This window comes from Euprymna scolopes, chromosome 29 (genome assembly GCF_053919585.1).
Source record: "Euprymna scolopes isolate OS-2025 chromosome 29, ASM5391958v1, whole genome shotgun sequence".
NCBI lineage: Eukaryota > Metazoa > Mollusca > Cephalopoda > Sepiida > Sepiolidae > Euprymna > Euprymna scolopes.
The window spans coordinates 70,953-92,024 of record NC_136510.1 but is presented as its reverse complement, the minus strand read 5'-3'; the positions used below and the strand labels follow the sequence as shown (position 1 = coordinate 92,024).

The window sequence follows — 21,072 nt, the reverse complement described above, 5'->3', positions numbered from 1 at the left end:
TAATAGCAGAAGTTTTGTATCCCATTAAGGAAATATCAGAAACCACTTTCTCCAGTGGACCATTTATTGATGCATATGTAAAGCTTGAACACAGGATACTTACTACCTTTTCGATTTCTTTGGCTACATTTGCTGCATTCAAAATAAATAGTATCTGGACTTTTTTTTGGTAAAATAATTCCAAATCTTTGTAATTTCTGATAGAAAAATTCATAGCATACCTGTTAGATGAAACATATTTCATTTAGAAATAATGAACAATTTATATTTAAAAGAGAAGTAACTCTTTGCCCTGAGTTATATATCCTGGATTTTCCATGAATGAGACTCTTCAAAAATAAAGTTCAAAATATGTTTTCTTCTGTTTCTGGACATAATGTTTTGGACTTTCCCCTCTAAAGAATGACATTTATAGAAAGTCCAGGATTTTATATACTATTATAATATTTAAAATATTTAGAATAAATAACTAGTAATAAGAGCTAAAATAGAAATTAAAATACTATTCTGAACATAGGAATATTACATATCATATTTTAATTAATTGTAATAAATGATGGATTGGATACAGGAAGTACTACAGAAGATAAAAATAGGATTTTAATTGCCAAAATATTTTTTATTATGAACACAGCAAAAACGTATGAAAAGTATGTGATATGCACTAACTTTAATTAAAATATTAATGCTTGACTTTAATTAATATAAACATTATCTGTGTTTAAGTGTTTCCGTGGAATGGGGAAACATTTTTGCTCTATTTCTATAAACTGTTGAATAGTAATAATAAAACTAGAAGTTGGTAATTTTAATTATAGCAAGCTCAAGCAATATGGTAATATAAAAACAACTAATATTATGGCCATATAAAGAAAAATAAGACCGGAGATATGATCATCTAAGGTTACTGCATTTATTGAAATAATTGTACTGTAAAACTTATAAATCATTTATACTAATGATTTTGGATTATGTAGGTGGTGCATAGCATATGATGATAAACTGTAAAAAAAACTTCCAAATTGTGAATGTATCAGACTGTCGATGAGGAAAACTATATATTCACTGATGTCTATTAATCTTGCTTGATCTTAGTTCTGGATCCTGAAGAGGAGAGGGGATTGTAGGCTGTGAAGTTGTTCTTTGTGTTGGGCTCGCTTCTCCTGCCATGGCTGACCAAGTTTTTTCTCACCTTTTTTGAGAGGAAGAGAAACTCTGTCAGGAAAAGTACATATATATTTCTGTGGAAATATTTTATATATTTTATTCATAGCTTTTTTTATATTATATTACTATATATCATACCACCCAATCTCAATGAAGAAATCAATCATACCCAGCATATCAAAAAGAATATCCGGATTATCTTATAATGAGCATAGATTTAATAGCAAGAAAGAATATTATAATGAAGCATTAGCTAGATCAGGATATAGAGGTGAAATAAAGTATATTAAAAATGAAAATAATATATTAATTGAAGGGAAGGAAACAAAACCAAAACCATCACATGTTATTTCATGCAATATGGCAATGGGTAAATCTAACTGTAAAAATAGTATAAAACAATATAAGAATCTCTCAAGATAATAACGGAAATAAAAATAAAAATAAACATAGAAATTGCATTTGGTTTAATCCACCTTATAGCACACACATAAAAAATAATTTGCCAAAGGAATTTTTTCAAATTATTAACAAAAATTTTCCAAATGGAAGTAATCTAGAAAAATCATAAGCCGGAATATTTATTTAAATTATCTTTTTTTATAACTACTAACTTAATGAAAACTTTAATAAGTTCTAACAGTGCAAAAATAGACAACAACAAAATTAATGAAGGAGGTTTCTTAACTAATCAAAACATTGAAGGGAATTCATTTTGCAAAAATATTGATGAATGTCCATCAAAAGGGGAATGTCTTATATCTAATATAGTATATAAATGTGAAGTAATAGATAATAATAGAACCAGAATATAAATTTGAGCCACTGAATGTAGATTTAAATATAGATTTAACAACGATATAGCAGCTTTTAAAAATGCTAGCACTTAATAATAATAAGAAAAACATCATTAGCAAATTGGATAAGGGAATTAAGAAAGAATAAAACTGAATACAAATTGAAATTATCCATACTAGGAAGTGATAGTAAATACTCTCCAAATAAGTCTGGCCAATGCAATCTTTGCAATCTAGAATCATATTATATAATAATATCTAAAGAAAGCCTTCTAAGCAAACGACAGGAAGTAATTCAAAACTGTTTACACAGATCTAAGTATATTTTGTTTTGACTAAAATCTGATTAGAAGCATGGATTAGGTTAAAATAAATTAAACTATCAAAGCATGGAAAATTGAACATTTTTCTTTATAGAGATAAATATATTAAATAAGATAAAAAAAAAATTAGCAAATAAGGTAAAATAAACTGGAAATCATAAATGACAAAAAAAGAACAAATAAATAAATCAAATGTAATAATATAATGATAGCAAATATTAACCCAGTTATAATCAGATATATATTTAGAATAGATTAGAAAATGAAATATGATATATTTTACATAATATAGTATTTAATTTAAATCTGACAACTACAAGTAAATAATTGTATTTTATAATTATATGTAAATAATAAATTAAATATCAAATTAGTATTTGGAATGGAAGTCATGGAACTTGAAATATTCTAACAATTGGCCTAATTGCAATATTTGGACATGTAAATATCAGTTGCAAATAAAATATTTTTTAATTATGAATAAAATAAAAAGTAAATGGAACGTGAGAAGATTAGATGTTGTGTTGTGTGGTACTTTTTAATAATCATAATATAATAAAGTATAAGTAGAATTATTTTCAAGTATTGATTTCAGTACTCATTTAATTAGTTGAAATAAGAAAGTATTATATGATGGGTGCATTGACCCAAATGAATAAATTAAATGTGATGATAGAAAACTACATATAAATACATTGGTTATAATCAGATATAATTTATGGAATAAATTTGAACATGAAATAAGGTAGTATGATTTTTTTTTTTTTTACATTAATTAGACGTCAATAATTTTATTTTTAAATTATAGGTTAAGATGTATTAAATTATCAAATTAACATGAAATTGGGAGTGTGGAGCTTAAAATTGTTACAAGAAAAGGCTGTCCCCTTTTCCTGTAAATAAGAAAAACATTAGATAAGTGGAAAATGGGATTAGGATAAGCCGAGACTCGAACCTTGTAAGCAAGGTTCAGAATAGATTTAGAATTGAAATGTTAGAATTTAGCTATTGCTTTGGAAATAGTTAGATATTGTTTGTATTGTAAAAAGAATTTAATTGTTCATTCTTTTATGAAAACTGAATTAAAAAAGGTCAGCTAAAAAAGAATGAACAATACAAATTAAAAATATATTGAAAAACAGGTTAGGTTGAAAAATAGGTTAATGAGAATTCTTTGTTTGCAGAAGTGTGTTTGGAGAATGTGTGCTGAGCCACGTGAGTGGTCACGTTTAGAACCACACATCTGACGTCATAGCAAAAACGGGAATTCTCAATAATAGGAGCTAGGATTAGCAGATTAGAGAGAGTCGAGAGTCGAGCAGAGGAGGCAGAACCATTGAGTCTGCTAGGCAGAGAGAGAGTTGGAGTCAGGGTCCTTTAGAAGCGAAGGGAGAACATTTAACCATGTAGTAACGAATTTGAATTCCTGATGTCATCATCATTTCGACCAGTCAAATGAAGTAAAGAACATCATCGATTTTTGTAACTGTTGTCTTCGTGTTGTCATTCAACAATTGAAGGTAATGTGTTAATCATCTTAATATGAACTTTGTATAACCCCTTCCAAGTTATGTGTCCCTCCTCCATCATAAGTAATGATTCTCCCCTTCTGTGTAAAAGAACAGTATAACACATCCCTTCAATAATGAATTCTCATCATCTCTCTCCTCTCACTTTGTTATAAATGTATTGTCTCCCTCACTGTTACCTCTGTATTAATGTCCTCTATACAATAAAATATCCTAACTGTTAGTCTAATTGCAATATTTAAACATGTCAAATATCAGTGTCTATGAAAATTTCAAATTATAATAAAATATTATATTATAATAACATTAACAATCCTAAAATAATAAAAGCAAAATAAGAATTAAATTATCAAATATTATTTTAAATACTCATTTAACTAATTAAAATAATAAATTATTATATCATTAGTGTACTTTTAAATAGAAATAAAAATTATAATAAGATTTATTCAAGTTAAAAAAATTTGTACTCCACAATTTAACTAGTTTGGGAAATGATTATTAATACTTGATTGAAGAATATTTGTATATAACAATTACAGATAGAAAAAAGTTTCAGAGTAAAACATTCATAATTACTAAAAGAAAATAAATAGATAAATAACATAAATGAAAATAAAATGATGATTAAGTAAATAAAATTAAATATTAAACTGATAAGGTTATAAATATATAATAGCTCAAATTAAAATAACAACTCATTTTTTATTAATGGATATAAATTAAAATAAGATAAAATTAAAATAAAACTAAATAAAATATACAAATTAATAATTGAATATATAATAGATTAAAGTAATATATATGTCAATAATAATCACAATTAAATAATAATAATAATAATAATAATAATAATAATAATAATAATAATAATAATAATACAATGAATAGCTTAAAGGATATTAAATACTTTATTATTACTTTAGAATTTACAGATAAAATATAAAATAAATTAAGTATGTGATCTAATTTCAATATATTAGGATCCAATTATGAATAATAAGAATTAGGATATATTTGAATTCAATAAATTAGAGTAGATGAAATATGATTATGGAAGGATAACTAATAGACATACCAGCTAATCGTTGAGTTGAATATTGTAATTTAACTTAGATTGTTGATAAATAAAACTCATAAATATAGATTAATTTATATTGAAATGTTTTAAATGTTAATATTTAATTTAAATAGATAATATAATCAATTTATAATACAAATTGGATTAATAAATAAATAATATATAATAAAATAACAATAAAACTAGATAAATATAATTTTTGTGAATATAAAAAAAAATTTTCAAACATGCTTATCATAATAATCTTATGTGGATCTATATTAAAAAATTTTTTTTAAAAAGAACAGGCGTGAACGAAGCCTTTGTTAAAGTTTTTTGCATATTTTAATTCTGTGGATGCCAGGCACAAACGCAGACCCCACAATTTTTATAAAGCATTCTTGTTCAAACAAAACATACTTGTCAAAGTATTCTTATGTGCATCTATATCAAAAACCCTTGTAAAAGTTATTTTTAGTTTTTTTTTTCCATTCTTTGGTGACTGTGCGCGCATGCAGACCCCACATTTTAAATAAACCACTCCTGGTCAAAATGTAACATGCCCATTTTTGATCCTTGATACCTCTTCTATATTGTATGTGGTCAGTTTTGTATAATAGTAAACCATATAGCCATATAGGAGCCTATTCATGTACAGACACACACACAGACATTCAGGTTTATTATATACTAGTGAGGGTACCCGGCGTTGCCCAGGTGTTTCGAGGTGTGTGTGGTTTTGGGTAAATCAAAAGAATAAGCGACGTTGCCTGGGTGTTTGTGTTGGGGGAGTTTAAAAAAGAAAGTTTTAGTAGGTAAGTAGGAGGGATCAAACCTGAAGCCTTGAGGCGAAGTTGGAAAATAATGTCTGAAAAAAACGTGCGACGTTCACCGATCGACCAGCAAGAAATAGTAAGGGAAAGATGTTTGAATTTATTTAAGTATTAACAATTGGCAGGTGCCCGTACTAAATGACTTAATGAGGTCAACTTTCACTGCGGGGCAGTATTTTATTTACTGTGGGGCATTTTGTTTTGTTTCTCCAAGATATTGGAGGGGAGACCAGCTTCCCATAAAAAGGGGATTGTCCAAATTAAATAGCAATTGTCTGATATAAGTAGAAACTCCGCATTGATCAAAGCTGATTGCTTTTGGATGTTCCCGGCGTGATCGCCGGGAATGAGGTCTTCAGCTTCGAATGTTTTGCTTTTATACAAAAAAGCCAAATCCACATGCAGCGATCCAAAAATGTGGAATATTTAGCTTTACAAAGTCGGGCAAATTAAATAGACAGGTGAGCCCTGTTCTTAACTCGTAGATATTATCATTTAGACAGCATATAAAAAGTTTTAAGAAGGAGTGAGCCGACTGATTGCTTCCCGGAAAAAAGCCTTTTGCAGACATACACAAAATGCGAACATACATACATACATACACACACATTTTGCCTTTTATATATATATATGCACATATTAGTTTGCTTAGCAAATATATTTTTTACTCACTTTTGGATTGCTATTCTTGCAGTGTATTAAATTAATTATTGCAATGTATTCTTTTATAAATTTCTTAATTAATTATTGGGACCAAGTAAAGAATAGATGCCGTGCTGGAGAAGACAATGATTGGTGCACATTTTAAGTGACACCGGTGATTCGACCTTGACATTGGTACAACCACATGGCGCTTGTAAACACATCAAATAGCAGACATGGTCGAATGTTTGCGAGCAAGATTTTTTTTAAATATATTTACAGAACTTTTTAAGATTTAAAAGAAAAAATATATATTTCAAAACATTTTTTTAATATTAAATATTTACAAAACTTAAGGATGAAAAAAAAACAACATTTTTCTATTTACACAAAATTTTTCATGTGAGTGACAAAACAAACGTATTTAAGCAAAATATATTTAAATATATGAGTGTCTTTCTGAATGTGTTTTTTTTAATATATTTACAAAACTCTTTAATAAAACAAATAATAATAATAAAAATAATAAATAAATAAAAAGAATGAACTAAATTAATTAAAAATCCGACATTATAACTAAGAATTTCTGCACAACATCCATTTATTTAAATATATGTTGCTTAAATGTTGTGTTTTGTTACATTAAAAGCTTACTTGTGTTTAATTTGCCCTTGTGGAGAAGTAAGCAAATAGCAAGTTTTTTTTTAATAAAAATAAAAGTTTTAAAAAATTTGTGTCCTGTGATACTACACTTCATCTTTATAAAAATGAAAGTTATAAAAATATATGTGAATAAAATAATATATTTTTTAATCTCGATTGTTTATACTTGTTGCTTATATTTGTGATTTTATTATACATAACAATTGCCTCGGTCTAGAAGGATTTGTCCTTCACTGACAACCAACATACATTGAACTTTAAATAAATATTGAATTGTATTAAAAACGCACACACACACACACACACACACACACACACACACACACACACACACACACACACACACACTGTACATAACAATCAATCTTGATCACAAAAAAAACAAAACATTTACAAAAATCTGAACAAGTCAGTTATTTTATATTTGTTTCTGCCATTAAAAAGTTTACTTAAATAATTTTATTTAAAAGTTTTTAAAAATATGCATTCTTTTTTAGAGAGAGGAGAGATCAGTGTCTGAAATTCTCAGTTATAACATCGGTTTTTAATGTTTTTTAATTAATATAGCTCATTCATTTTATTCATTTATTTATTTGTCTTTATTATAATTATAATAATTTTTATTATTAGTTTTATTAAAAAATTCTGTAAATATGTTTTTAAAAACCATTGCTCGCAAACATTCGACCATGTCTGCTATATGACGTGCTTACAAACAACCAACATCACTGTCACAGTCAAATCACCAATGTCACTTGAAATGTGCGCTAATCCTCGTCTTTTGCTACAGGGTATCTAATCTTTACTTGATCCGATTATTGTAATGTGCTCTTTTATAAATGTCCAATAATTTCCTTCTGAATACAATTTTGAGGCATATCTATCCTTAATAATAAATTGAAACAAAGAAGAAATGCATAATTCTGAATGCAGACACAAATATCAATGGGGCATGTGGAGAAAGTTCCACAATTGATTGAACAGTATGAAGGTTTCAAAGATTTCATAGTGATAATGGGAACCTTGGGAATGAAGAAGGTAGAGAACAGTTATGCATTTTTGCAATTTTGAAACAACTAGCAGTGAACTGCTTTGCTTGCGCCCTATGTACTGTTCCTAACTTTATGTGCATATATATATATATATATATATATATATATATATATATATATATATATATATTGAAGCGTTTGACTTATGTCCAGGTAACCTACATCTAAAATTTTAAGTCTTTAGACCCAAAATTGGCGGAGGAGTTTGGTAGAGTCTGCAAAGGTCAACTCTTTCAATTTTGATCTCTTGCCAGCTACATTTTTGCCCCAAAACTGACTAAAAAGCTTGCTGCATGTCTGAATACCCTTTATGTAAAATTTCAAATGTTTAGACCTAAAATTTGCTTAATAGTTTGCTAGAGACTGCAAAGGTCAAACCTTTGGAACTTTAACCCCTTGGAAGCCAAATTTTTAACAAAAAAAAAACAAAAAACGATTAAAAAGCTTTCCCATTTATTGTTTTGAGCTCAAATCAAATTATAAAGTTAGATCCATGTCCAAGTAACCTATATCTAAACTTTCAAGTGTTTAGACCCAAAATTGGCAAAGGAGTTTTGTAGAGTTCTTAACAGTCAAATTTGAACTTTAACCCCTTAGCAGCCAAATTTCTGGCCGAAAACCGATTGAAAGGATTTTCCCAAATCTCAATACCCCTTATGTCAAATCTCGAGTCTTTAGACTGAAAATTAACAGAGTTATTTGGTAGGGAAGTGTACAGACATACATACAGACAGACACACACACACACACACACACACACATTTTCACTCTTATAGATATATAGATTGTTAAACAAAACTCATGTTAAAATGTTATAGGCATGGCTAAGGCACTTGATGTCAGTATTTCAACAGTATCCAATCATATAAAGCAAATTTATAAAGTAAAAAATTTCAATAAATGGTTTTGACATGAACTCAACAAATAAATATTTTTGCTTTTGAAATCATTATTTTCTGATCAACTTACTAGAAAGATAAATGATTTACGCAATAAGAATAAATGAAAACTCACCCTTTTCTGTGGCTTCAACAAAAGGCCAAGTATTAATAACAAGAGGAAGACTTGGATGTTTGGAAATCATAATCTTACTAGCAATTACACTCGTAGTAAATACCAACAATCTCATAAAGTAGACAGCATTCATTTTCAAGGCTACAAAGACAACCAAACAATTATAGGAAAGGCAATAATATCTTGACTTGGTGTTTCAATTTTAGAAATAAAATGTTATTTTTATTACTTTTTAGTTTTTTTTTTTTAAATAAGGTCTTTATGAAATATGAAAAAATAAATATTTAAATAATTTGATCTGTATAGTAAAAAGATATCAGATTCTGATTAGATTATATTGCCGATTAATAAGACAAAGTTCAGCAAGATATTTATTTTTAAGACTGTCACATATAATAACAAAAATTTTAGCAAAATGTAATAGGTGAGTCATACAGATGAAAATGGGCAAGGATGAAAACACTTAAATTTATTTCTATTTTCACTCTGAATTTATTTCTTCTCACAGATATTCTTGTGTGACTATTATCCACAGAAATAACACAAATCTAAATAATTTTAATCATATTGAGAATATACTTAGGAATTAAAATATAATAGAAAAAATTTAAAGTACTACATGTTGGATGTAGAAATATGAAAGCTTAATATATAATTAAAAAAAAAGAAATAAAAAAGGTAAATGAAGAATATGATTTAAGATTTTTGATGATACATTTCAAGCTGACAATCATAATTTTTGTATAGAGGGTAAGTAGAATGAGATGAATGGTTAAAATGTTGTTTCAATGAGCTAAATGATGTTTTAAAGCCAAATGATGTTTTAAAGACAAATGATGTTTTAAAGCCAAATGATGTTTTAAAGAAAAATGATGTTTTAAAGCCAAATGATGTTTTAAATTCAAATGATGTTTTAAAGTCAAATCATGTTTTAAAGCCAAATGATGTTTTAAAGACATAAAGTTCTAAGAACTCGTATAGAGTATTGAATAAATTCCATTATATACTGACCTTTTTGATGTGAGACAATGTCATTGAAAATGAAAAACCTGAATTTATTACACATTCTTTTAGTATAAAAATATTGCTTATTCTTTTTTGTGTGTTGATTTAGTTTTACTGTTCTTAAAATAAATAAGCTGAATCTAAGTCATATGTTTTGTATTGCCACATTACTTGTTTCCCTGCAATTCATAAAAATCTGCGATGTATGACAGTGTGAACACGCAAGATTTTTAAACCACCCTGAAATTTTCATATATTACAGATAAGACCTTTGAGCCACACTGAAATGTTCATATGGTTAGAGGATAAAAAGATTTTTGAACCACATTTGAATGGTTTATATGGTTAAGGGATAAGACTTTTGAACCACCTCAAAATGTTCATATGGTTAGAGAATAAAAAGATTTTTGAACCATACTGAAATGTTCATAGGATTAGAACAGTAGTTAACAACCTTTTTTTTTTTACATGGAAACATATTACTGAGTTTTTTAAATCTTTGCAGCACACCTATTGTAATTAGTAGTACAGACAGTAATTGGCTGCAAACAACACAGCACAGAAAGAATCTGTATCACTGGTCTAGTGAAATCCAAATTTCAAGTAATTGTGGCCTTTTGTTTTTTTAATGATGTTGTAAAATTATTCTTGTCACCATCACCTTTTCTTTTAAGAAACTTGTCAATAATTAAGGGTAAATTGAACATAAATTGAAAAAAATATACATAAAATAATTTTTATTATATTATATATTTATTATATTTAATTTGGTTTTTATTTGTCTTACAAAAACTTTAATTCACAACACTTAAATATATTTTTTAAATATCTATAAAGAACCTGCAAATATTGTGAACAAGATATATAGCTGATAGAAACTGATAATAAAACAATATTTAAGTTTTTAATGAATGCGATTTCTAGTCAATATTACTTAAATGTATTACTATGCCCAGATATTAACATATATTTAATCAAGACAGGAATTGAAAATTGATTAAAATGTTGATCTTTTATTACTAAAACTTTACAATATGCTAGTATGTATTAGAAAGGTTATGTACAATCCAACAATCAGATCAATTTTGAATTTTAAAACAACAAATAATCATTCCTTGTCAATTTTTTTACAGTTCACATCACTAATAAGAGTTAGAACACATTCATTTGGAAAATAATCTATAATTCTACTGCATAAAGTTAGATTAGCTTGAAATTGATCTTTTTGTCTCACAACTTGTGTGTTTAGGAATGATTTTGGTATTGAAATCAGGTCTGAATTCTTCAGCTCCAATGCCGATTCCAGTAACTTGGAAAAATTCCCGAGCTTCCAATTAATCATTCCATCACTAATAAAAAAAAGCTTAGCAATTAGTATGCATGAAAAGTTTAGATTCTAAAAATTCAGCGATTTGGAATTGAGCGGTGTCATCATGATTAAGAAATTAAATGTCTGTATGAAATAAAATGAAATGGCTTCTAGCTATTATCTCCTTGCAACACATCAGCAATCATTCTGCGGCACATTAGTGTGTTACGGCACAATGGTTGGGAGTCATTGGATTAGGATATAAGACTTTTTAACTACCATGAAATGTTCATATGGCTAGAGGATAAAAAGACTTTTGAACTACTCTGAAGTGTTTAGATGATTAGGACCTTTCCTTCCTGAATAATCCTAATTTTCCATTAATAAATTGTTCTAGCTTTATGCCATTTTCCTATTTATTCACTTGTGCAATTTTTACCATGCCATTTTTTTAACTGCCATTTTTGCTATGCACCACATGTCTCTCTTAATCATTCCACTAATTCTTAGTTCTGATTGAAAAAGATACCCCCCACCTACCCAAAAACTAACAACTAACTCTACAAACAAGGAAAAATAAATCTATAAATAGGTTAGAAAAATAATTTATTTAAAAAATTAAAATATTTATAAAAATAGATTTTTTTCACAATATAAAAAATAGGATCAAGTAAAGATTAGATACCCCGTAGCAGACGACAAAGATAGGCAAACAATTCAAGGGGCACCGTTTGTTCGACTTTGACATTGCCGTTAGTTGTTTCTAAACTTGTAAACAGGTCAAATAGCAGACATATTCGAATGTTCGCGAGCAAGATTTTTTAAAAATATATTTACAAAACTTTTAAAGATTTAAAAGTAAAAATAAATATTTACAAAACATTTTCTTTAATATTAAATGTTTACAAAACGTTTAAGGATAAAAAAATCCAACTTTTTTTTTATTTACGCAAAACTTTTTAATTTAAGTAAAACAAACGTATTTAAACAAAATATATTTAAATAAATGGGTATCTTTCTGAGTACGTTCTTTTTATATATTTACAGAACTTTTAATAAAACTAATAATAATAATTATAATTATAATAAAAATAAAAAAATAAAATGAATGACCTATATTAATTACAAAACATTGGAAACTGAAAATTTTGGACGCTAAACTTACTTTCACTTAATTTGCCTTTATAGAGAAGTAAGCAAATAGCAAGTTTTTTTGTTTTTTTTAAATAAAAATAAAAATCATAAAAAGATTTGTATCTTGTGATGCTACCCTTCATCTTTATAAAAATAAAAGTTATAAAAGATATGTGAATAAAATATATTTTTTTAAATCTCGATTGTTTATACTTGTGATTTTATTATGCATAAAAATTGCCTCAGTCTACAAGGATTTCTCTTCAACTGACCACCTACATACATCGCACTTTAAATAAATATTGAATTGTATTAAAAACGCACGAAGAAATATAAACACACACACACACACACACACACACACACACACTGTACATAAAAATTAATCTTGGTCGCAAAAATCCGAACAAGTCAGTTATTTTATATTTGTTTCTGCCATTAAAAAGTTTGGTTATAATAATTTTATTTTATTTTTTTTTTTATTATGTATTTTTTCATTGACATCATCCAAAATTCTCAGTTATAACCTCGGTTTATTTATTTATTTGGTATTATTTTACGACCTGCTCCAGCGTAGTATAAACACCCCAACCACCCCATGTTAAGAACAGCTTTCGGAATAAACACCTCCCAATCTCCCCATGTTAAGAACGGCTTCTGAGGTTAGGGGTGTTTTTTTCCAAAAGCCGTTCTTAACATAGGGAGGTTGGAGAGTTTATAATATGCTGGGGCACGTCGTGAAAATTTACCATTTATTTATATTATTATTATAATTATTATTAATAGTTTTATTAAAAGTTCTGTAAATATATATGTTGCATGAACAGCAACAGGTATTACACCATTTGGAGTAACGCCCCTTGGAGGTGACCAGTGTAAGAGCAGTTTAAAAGAAAGATGGTTGCCGAGTAAACACAATGACTGGTTTTATGTTATATTTTATCCGTGGGCATCCTCACACATGAAACATGGTGATGGCGGTGGGATGTACAATAAAGAGAAGAAAAAACAAAACGGTGGAAAGGTAGCAGAAAAAGAAAAAAAAAAACAGATCAGTAACGTTTAATTTTTTGGTGTGAAAATTACAACGCCACGAGGTGGTGAGGAAAAAAAAAAAATGTCGGAAGGAGACATGAGTGCAATAAACAGACCGGTAGCTGGCATAAGACCGCCACCACCCCTTTGTATGGAGCAGAATTTGACAGAGAATTGGAAGCTATTTAAGCTGAAATGGCATGATTATGCTATTATTACGTATCTGACAACCCAGTCGATACAATATCAAACTGCACTTTTGCTTCATACGTTAGGGGACGATGCTTTGAAAGTGTACTATGGGTTTCACTTTTCAACGCCCGAAGATGAAAGAACGCCTACGGAAATTATTCAGGCGTTTGATAAATATGCTATAGGGGAAACAAATGAAACTTACGAGCGTTATGTTTTTCACATGAGAAAGCAAGGAGAAACGGAGACAGTGGAATCTTTTATTACGGCACTTTGGACGTTAGTAAAAACGTGCAATTTTTGTGACAATTGCATTTCCTCAGTACTCAGAGATCAAGTAGTGCTGGGAATACGTAACCCTCAGACACAAGCTGAGTTACTTAAAATAAGACAGCTGGATTTACAAAGATGTATAGACATTTGTAAGCTGTCTGAAAATGCTACGTTACAAGCCAGTATCCTAAGGTCTGAGTGAACCGAGTGGAGTTCAGACAAGAAAAAGCCAGGGAAAAAAACTGTGAGAAAATGCAGAGCATGTACACTGCAACATGGACCGAACAAGGAAATATGTCCTGCATTTGGCAAGACATGCTACAATTGTAATGGAAAAAATCATTTTTCTGCAAAATGCAGACTAGCAAGGAAAAAGAAGGTGCAGACTGTCAAAACGCATCAGTGATTCGACAGAAACACCCAGCGGTAGATCTTGTTTCCTGGCTAGGGCAACGAACGCCGTTTTTCCCCATTCCCAGCACGCCCCACCCCTAAAACTGAACATTTGGGAGTGCTTGAGTATGAGATATGCCTGAGCAATTAGATTGGGTTGACCTTCTTCTAATGGGTTGAGGGTACCGGATTGACAGTTCCTGGCTGCTGTTCCCGACTGGTAGTACAGGTGGCCTAACTCTTTGGTAGCGCTTAGAGCGGCTGCTCCATCAACAGTTGAATAATATTGGGTTGTTTGTAGTGCCATGACGCACATGGAAAGGGATCCTGCACTCATCCCCGGTGGGCTTTCCTGAGGCCACAATCCTAATTGGAGAAAGGTCAGCTGATGGTCTACTTGTGATGCATGTCTGAAGCTCTGCATAACCTCTTGTTTAGCTCCCCCTTACCTAAACCGAAACTCTTTAAAAAAAAAATATGACGACAGTACAATCAAAAATAAGCTTAAACCAGGCTTAGGGACAAACAAATTTAACTTGCCTCCTCCCTTGAGGCTCGCATTCACAAATATCCGTGGGCTTAGAACTAATTTAGCTGATGTTGAAGCATTTCTCTTAACAAATACCCCGGATATCTTAGCATTAAGTGAGACTAACCTATACTCCTCCATCCCCTCTAACCACTTTAACATGCCTGGATATCTCCTACTCTGCCGTAAGGACTCTGACAGACACATGCACGGACTTGGAGTTTACATTCGTAATACCCTCCCCCTGACTAGAGAAACAAATCTAGAAACAGATGATCAAGCCTTTATGTGCTTTAGACTAAACATGCAACACAATATTAGCTACTATTATTTTCTCTACCGCTCTCCCTCGACTCAGGACTGCACCATAATAAACAAAGTCTCTGACAGCATAGACACAGCACTCTCCCTCGACACTAGCGCACAAATACATGTATTTGGTCACTTTAATGTTCATCACAAAAACTGGCTTGGATTCTCTACTTACACAGATGCAGCGGGCAGCACAACTCATAGCTTCTCTATATCTCACTCCCTATCACAAATTGTTATGTTTCCAACCCGTTTCCCTGACCAGGAAGAACAACACACATCACTTCTAGTTTTGTTTTTGACCACAGTTCCCGATGACTGTATAACGAAGGCCCACAGCCCACTCGGGAACGCTGATCATGCAGTGATAATGGTTGAAATTGCCCTAAACTCTAGAGCCAAAACTGAAGAGCCAGTGCTCAAAACAACAAGATATTATAAAAAGGCTGACTGGGAAGCCATCAGAGATCTTATCAGAGACGCCCCATGGGGAAATATTTTTTCTCTTCCTGCTGAACAGTGTTCAAACGAGACCATTGAATGGTTCAAAACTGCAATCGAAGCGCATGTTCCCATGCGGAAATTTTATAGTAAGCCCCACTCTCCCCAATGGTTTACGTCGACTTGTGCAACTGCCATTGCTCAAAAGCAGCATGCATACCGTAGGTTTAACTGACATAAGTCCAGTTCAAACAGACTGAAGTATATAGCAGCTAGAAATAACGTTAAGAAAGAAATAGCGACAGCTAAGAGAGAATTCACGGAAACCACTAAAAAGCGCATCGAAGCACAAAAACTAGGAACTCGAGACTTCTGGAAAATCTACAACAGTGTAGTAAATAATGGGCAATCAACAATTCCCCCACTAACCAACAATCACGAGGTTGTCTCCTCAGCAACCGAGAAGGCTAACATGCTTGCCAGTCGGTTTGCCTCCAACTCCACACTGGACCCTTCCAACCACCCCCTACCTGATTTTCCTATGCGGATAGACGCCACGCTAGACGATCTGAAAACCACCCCTGCTCAGGTGCATGCTATCATAAAAAACCTTGACACTTCAAAAGCATGTGGACCCGATCTTATCCCAGCTGTGCTATTAAAAAAGTGCTCAGCCGAAGTAGCTCCAGTTCTCTCCAAACTCTACAACAAATGCCTTAATGAAGCTTGTTTTCCGGGCTGTTGAAAAACTGCTTCTGTTGTACCAGTATTCAAGAAATCTGGCGAAAGGACTGACCCATCAAATTATCACCCCATTAGCCTCATCCCACTTTTTGCCAAAATATTTGAGACCTTAATTAACCATGCTCTAGTCCATCATCTTACAGATGCTAAACTTTTGACTGACAAACAATATGGATTTAGACAAGCCCGTTCCACAGCAGACATCCTAACTGTGATCTCTGAACGTATATACCATTCACTGGACAAAGTGGGGGAGGGCAGATCGGTAGCTCTAGATATATCTAAGGCTTTTGACAGGGTATGGCATGAGGGTCTCCTCAGGAAAATTAGATCATATGGTATCACTGGTAGAATACTTAACATAATTAAATCCTTCTTAGATAAGAGAAAAATCCAGGTTGTTCTCGACGGTCGTACATCTAAACAATATGATATAAATGCGGGGGTGCCCCAGGGTTCTATCCTTGGACCTATTGTTCCTGATATTCATAAATGACCTCCCCGACAAAATTGCCTCTGAGATGGGTATATATGCTGATGACACTACACTCTATGGCAGGCACGACAGGAAGACGAATGAACACATTTCTAAAGAAATGGCAGAAACACTAGAGGAAGACCTCCAATCTGTGGTGGAATGGGGACAAAAGTGGTTGGTCGCGTTCAATGCTGCCAAGACTAAACTAGTTTCATTCAATAACCCTCTCTACCACCTATAGCAATGGCCAATGACTCTTTATCTGAGAGTACATCTTTCAAACTCCTTGGCCTAAAGTTCACAGGAAACATGAGTTGGAACAATTACATTGAAGGCATTGCCAGGGTCGCTGTGAAAAAGGTAGGCTCTCTCTACCGTGCTAGAAAACTACTAACACCCGAAAGTATCCTGTACCTCTATAAAGCCACCATTCGCTCATGTATGGAGTATTGCTGTCACATCTGCTACTAGTCTCTCGCTCCTTGACAAGGTTCAAAAGAGAGTTGCAAACCTGATGGGCCCTGAACTGGCATCTAAGCTTCAGCCTTTGTCCCATCAACGAAATGTTGCATCCCTCTGCCTTTTCTACAAGTATTTTAGTGGTGAATGCTCTGACGAACTGCAATCACTTGTGCCCCCACGACGTGAGCACCCTCGACAAACCTGACAGGCTGCTAAATCCCACCCCCACACTGTAGAGATCCCTAGATGTAAAAGATCTTTTTACTCCAATAGTTTCTTCCCCAGAACCGCTAGACTCTGGAATTCCATTCCAGGTCCCTGCTTCCCCAACAGTACTGACGTGCAGAAGTTCAAGTGTAACGTGAACCGACACCTTGCTGCCAAAATCCCTACATAATACCCCAGTAGTTGTTTCCCCTGATAGTAGCCCCCTACACCAAAGTGGCAATTTGCCTTGTTTGGGGTGAAAATGTAATAAAAAAAATAAAAAAAATACAAGGATCAAGATGACAGTAGTAGTTCTTCAGACTATGGGCAGGTAGACAGTGTAACAATAAAAGAAAAAGTTAATGCTGTGAATCATGACGTGATAAAAGCGGAAATGATGGTGAAAGGAAAGCCAATTATTTTTCAGCTTGACAGTGGAGCATCAAGTAAACATACTGAATGAGAAGCATGTAATGGGGAAAACACTGGAGCCTTCAAATAAGACACTGGTCATGTGGAATGGAACAGAAGTGAAGCCATTGGGAGAGTGCTGAGTCAAAATGATAAACCCCAAAACTGGACAAAAATATGCAGTTTAGTTTGTCATTGTAAAAGAGCATTTCCATCCTTTACTGGGAGCAAATGCAATTCAGAAGATGGCACTCATCACAATCAACCAGGACCAGTTCAAAATGATAGCCAAAATTTCCCAAGTGGATAAATCCAGCAGCCAGAACTCTGACAGCATTATAAACAAGTTCAGAGATGTATTTAAGGAGGAATTGGGTCAGTTACCTGGAGTGGTACATTTGGAGGTGGATACAGCAGTAACACCAAATGTAGCTGCAGCACGAAGAGTGCCAGTCGCACTGAAAGACAAATTAAAAGTTGAATTGGAGAAACTGGTTAAAAAAAAAGTTATTGAACCAATAAGTGAGCCAACTCCATGGGTAAGTGCATTGGCATTGGTGATGAAGAAAAATGGAAATCTAAGGATTTGCATAGACCCAAGACCACTAAATAAGGCTTTGAAAAGGGAACATTTCCAATTACCTACATTGGATGATTTGCTGCCAGAACTGGCTGACAGCAAAGTATTTTCCACCCTGGATTTATGAGATGGATTTTGGCATTTGAAATTGGATGAAGTCAGCAGTCGTTTGACTACATTTACCATGCCATTTGGTCAGTTTTGGTGGAAGGTTTTACCATTTGGGATTACTCCAGCTCCAGAGATATTTCAAAAGGCCCTCTTTAACAATGTATGGGATTTAGAGGGTGTGATCAACAAAGCGATGATCTTCTGGTGATTGGGAAAGGTAAAACAATGGAGGAAGCAACAGCTGATCATGACAAAAAACTGAGAAAACTATTGCAGAGATGCCGTGATCATGAGATTCGATTGAATGCTGGAAAATTGAACCTACGACAAACATCTATATCTTTCCTAGGTCACACGATAACCAGTGATGGGTTACTTCCTGACCCTGGGAAGGAAAAAGCTATAAAAGAGATGCCATGCCCAACAGATGTTAAAGGCGTGTAAAAATTGGCTGGATTTGTGAACTACTTGGCAAAGTTTCTGCCACATATTTCCGACGTGATGGCCCCAATTCGGAATTTAGTGAAGGCAGATGTGCCATGGACGTGGTCCCAAATTCATGAAAGAGCTTTTGAAAAAATTAAAAGGTTAGTGAATGAGGCACCAGTATTGAGATACTATGAACCTAACAAACCTTTGGTCATTCAATGTGATGCAAGTGAGAAGGGTATGGGGGCTGCACTACTGCAGGAAGGTCAACCTCTAGCCTATATCAGCTGTGCGCTGACTGACACAGAAACCCGATATGCGCAAATTGAAAAAGAACTGCTAGCAGTAGTCTATGCTACCGGACGGTTTCATCAATATACGTTTGATTGACAGATAACGGTACTGACCGATCATAGGCCATTAGAAGCTATCATGAAAAAAGAGTTGGGAAAATGCCCAAAACAACTGCAAAACATGCTGATGCGATTACAGGCTTACGATGCTACCATTCTGTACCATCCAGGTAGGAAGATGTTCCTTGCAGACACACTATCAAGAGCATATATCAACGGAGTGAACAGCGAAGATATGGACAATGAAGATGATGTCAAGGAAGCTGAATGCATTCCTGTAACAGAGAGGAGGTTGCTTGAACTGCGCTCAGCCACAAAAGAAGACCGAAGCATGCAGCAGTTGCAGCAAGTAATTGTGGAGGGATGGCCAGACGAAAAAATACATCTTGACCCAGAGGTGAGACTGTTTTTTGGTATACGAAATGAAATGACTGTACAAGATGGGTTAATTTTCAGGGGTAATCGTGTAGTGGTTCCAATTACCCAGCGGGCTATACTGAAGGAGAAGCTGCATTCTACACACCTAGGAATAGAAGGATGTTGCAGAAGGGCAAGGGAATGTTTGTATTGGCCAAACATGAACAGTGAGATCAGAGAGTATGTTTCAAAATGCCCCATATGCAGAAAATGTAGAAAAATGTGCAGGAAAGTCCTTTAAAAAAAAATTACTGCGCCTTCTGTAGATGTATAAGGAAAAATTCAAGATGGCGCCCGACTCTCTCTTTAACACGGTAAGTTCAGGAAAAGATGTTATAAATGTTGCAGCAATTCAATAACCAGTATACACCGATTCTGCACGGAATCCAACTAGCAAGGTGCCTAGACAGACGCGAACGGTTACTCAGACCGGACCCAACAACGGTAAGATATCCTCACACGGCACGAGAAGCAACAGCAACACGATTCCCCGACCAACTCAATCGTCGCTCTCCCAACGTCTTTTTCATCACCCGCTTTTATGGTCGTTGTAGGCCGGCTAAATTTGCATAATGCGAGAATTTGTGTGACTTTGCGAGATATCATCCTTTACAAAAGACGGCGGCCGCCTTCTTGATCTTTCTTTATCTATTTTCGGTCGGTGACGCCGAGCCGGTCTCGAGGTAAGTCTTTCCTTTTCGTCCGTCTCTCTTACGCACCCACACAACACGCAAACACGCGGGCGCTTATCTCCTGGATGCACATTACACTCCGCCCTGATCTGATGATTACATAGAGAGCACTGGGGGTGTGGCCTTTTAGTGCGTGTGCTTCTGCGAAGAGGTACATTCACTGTTTCAGATTCGGGCTCTGGATCTGGTTCCGCCTCATCAGATGAAGTATCGCTATCAGTGTCTGGAGGGGGCTCACTGAATCCGTGCATCAGCAGCTCATCGCTAGACGCTTCACTGCTTTCTTCTGTAGTTGTGTGACGCACCTCGGTAGCTGGGCGAAGATCTCGCACATGTCGTGGGGTTCCATCGACCAAAACAGACTGCTGGCTAATCGCTCTAGATATTTGTCCTCGCTTAAACTTGTCGGTGCACTGATTTCCTGGGGGCCGCACCCATACTGGATCTCCCACTTCATATCTGTTATATGTTCCCTTGTCGGCTGG

The 21,072-nt window shown here is 33.2% G+C and overlaps 1 protein-coding gene across 6 annotated transcripts in view; it reads right to left on the bottom strand.

The window, feature by feature from the left end:
• LOC145252420 (N(4)-(Beta-N-acetylglucosaminyl)-L-asparaginase-like) overlaps positions 1-21,072 on the bottom strand; it is an 83,829-nt gene that overhangs the window by 50,277 nt on the left and 12,480 nt on the right. For all 6 annotated transcript variants that reach the window (XM_080111812.1, XM_080111811.1, XM_080111814.1 and 3 more), the window contains exon 2: positions 9,081-9,221. In XM_080111812.1, coding sequence (XP_079967938.1) covers positions 9,081-9,213 — 133 coding nt within the window. In that variant the 5' untranslated portion in view covers positions 9,214-9,221. The remainder of the gene's footprint in view (positions 1-9,080; positions 9,222-21,072) is intronic.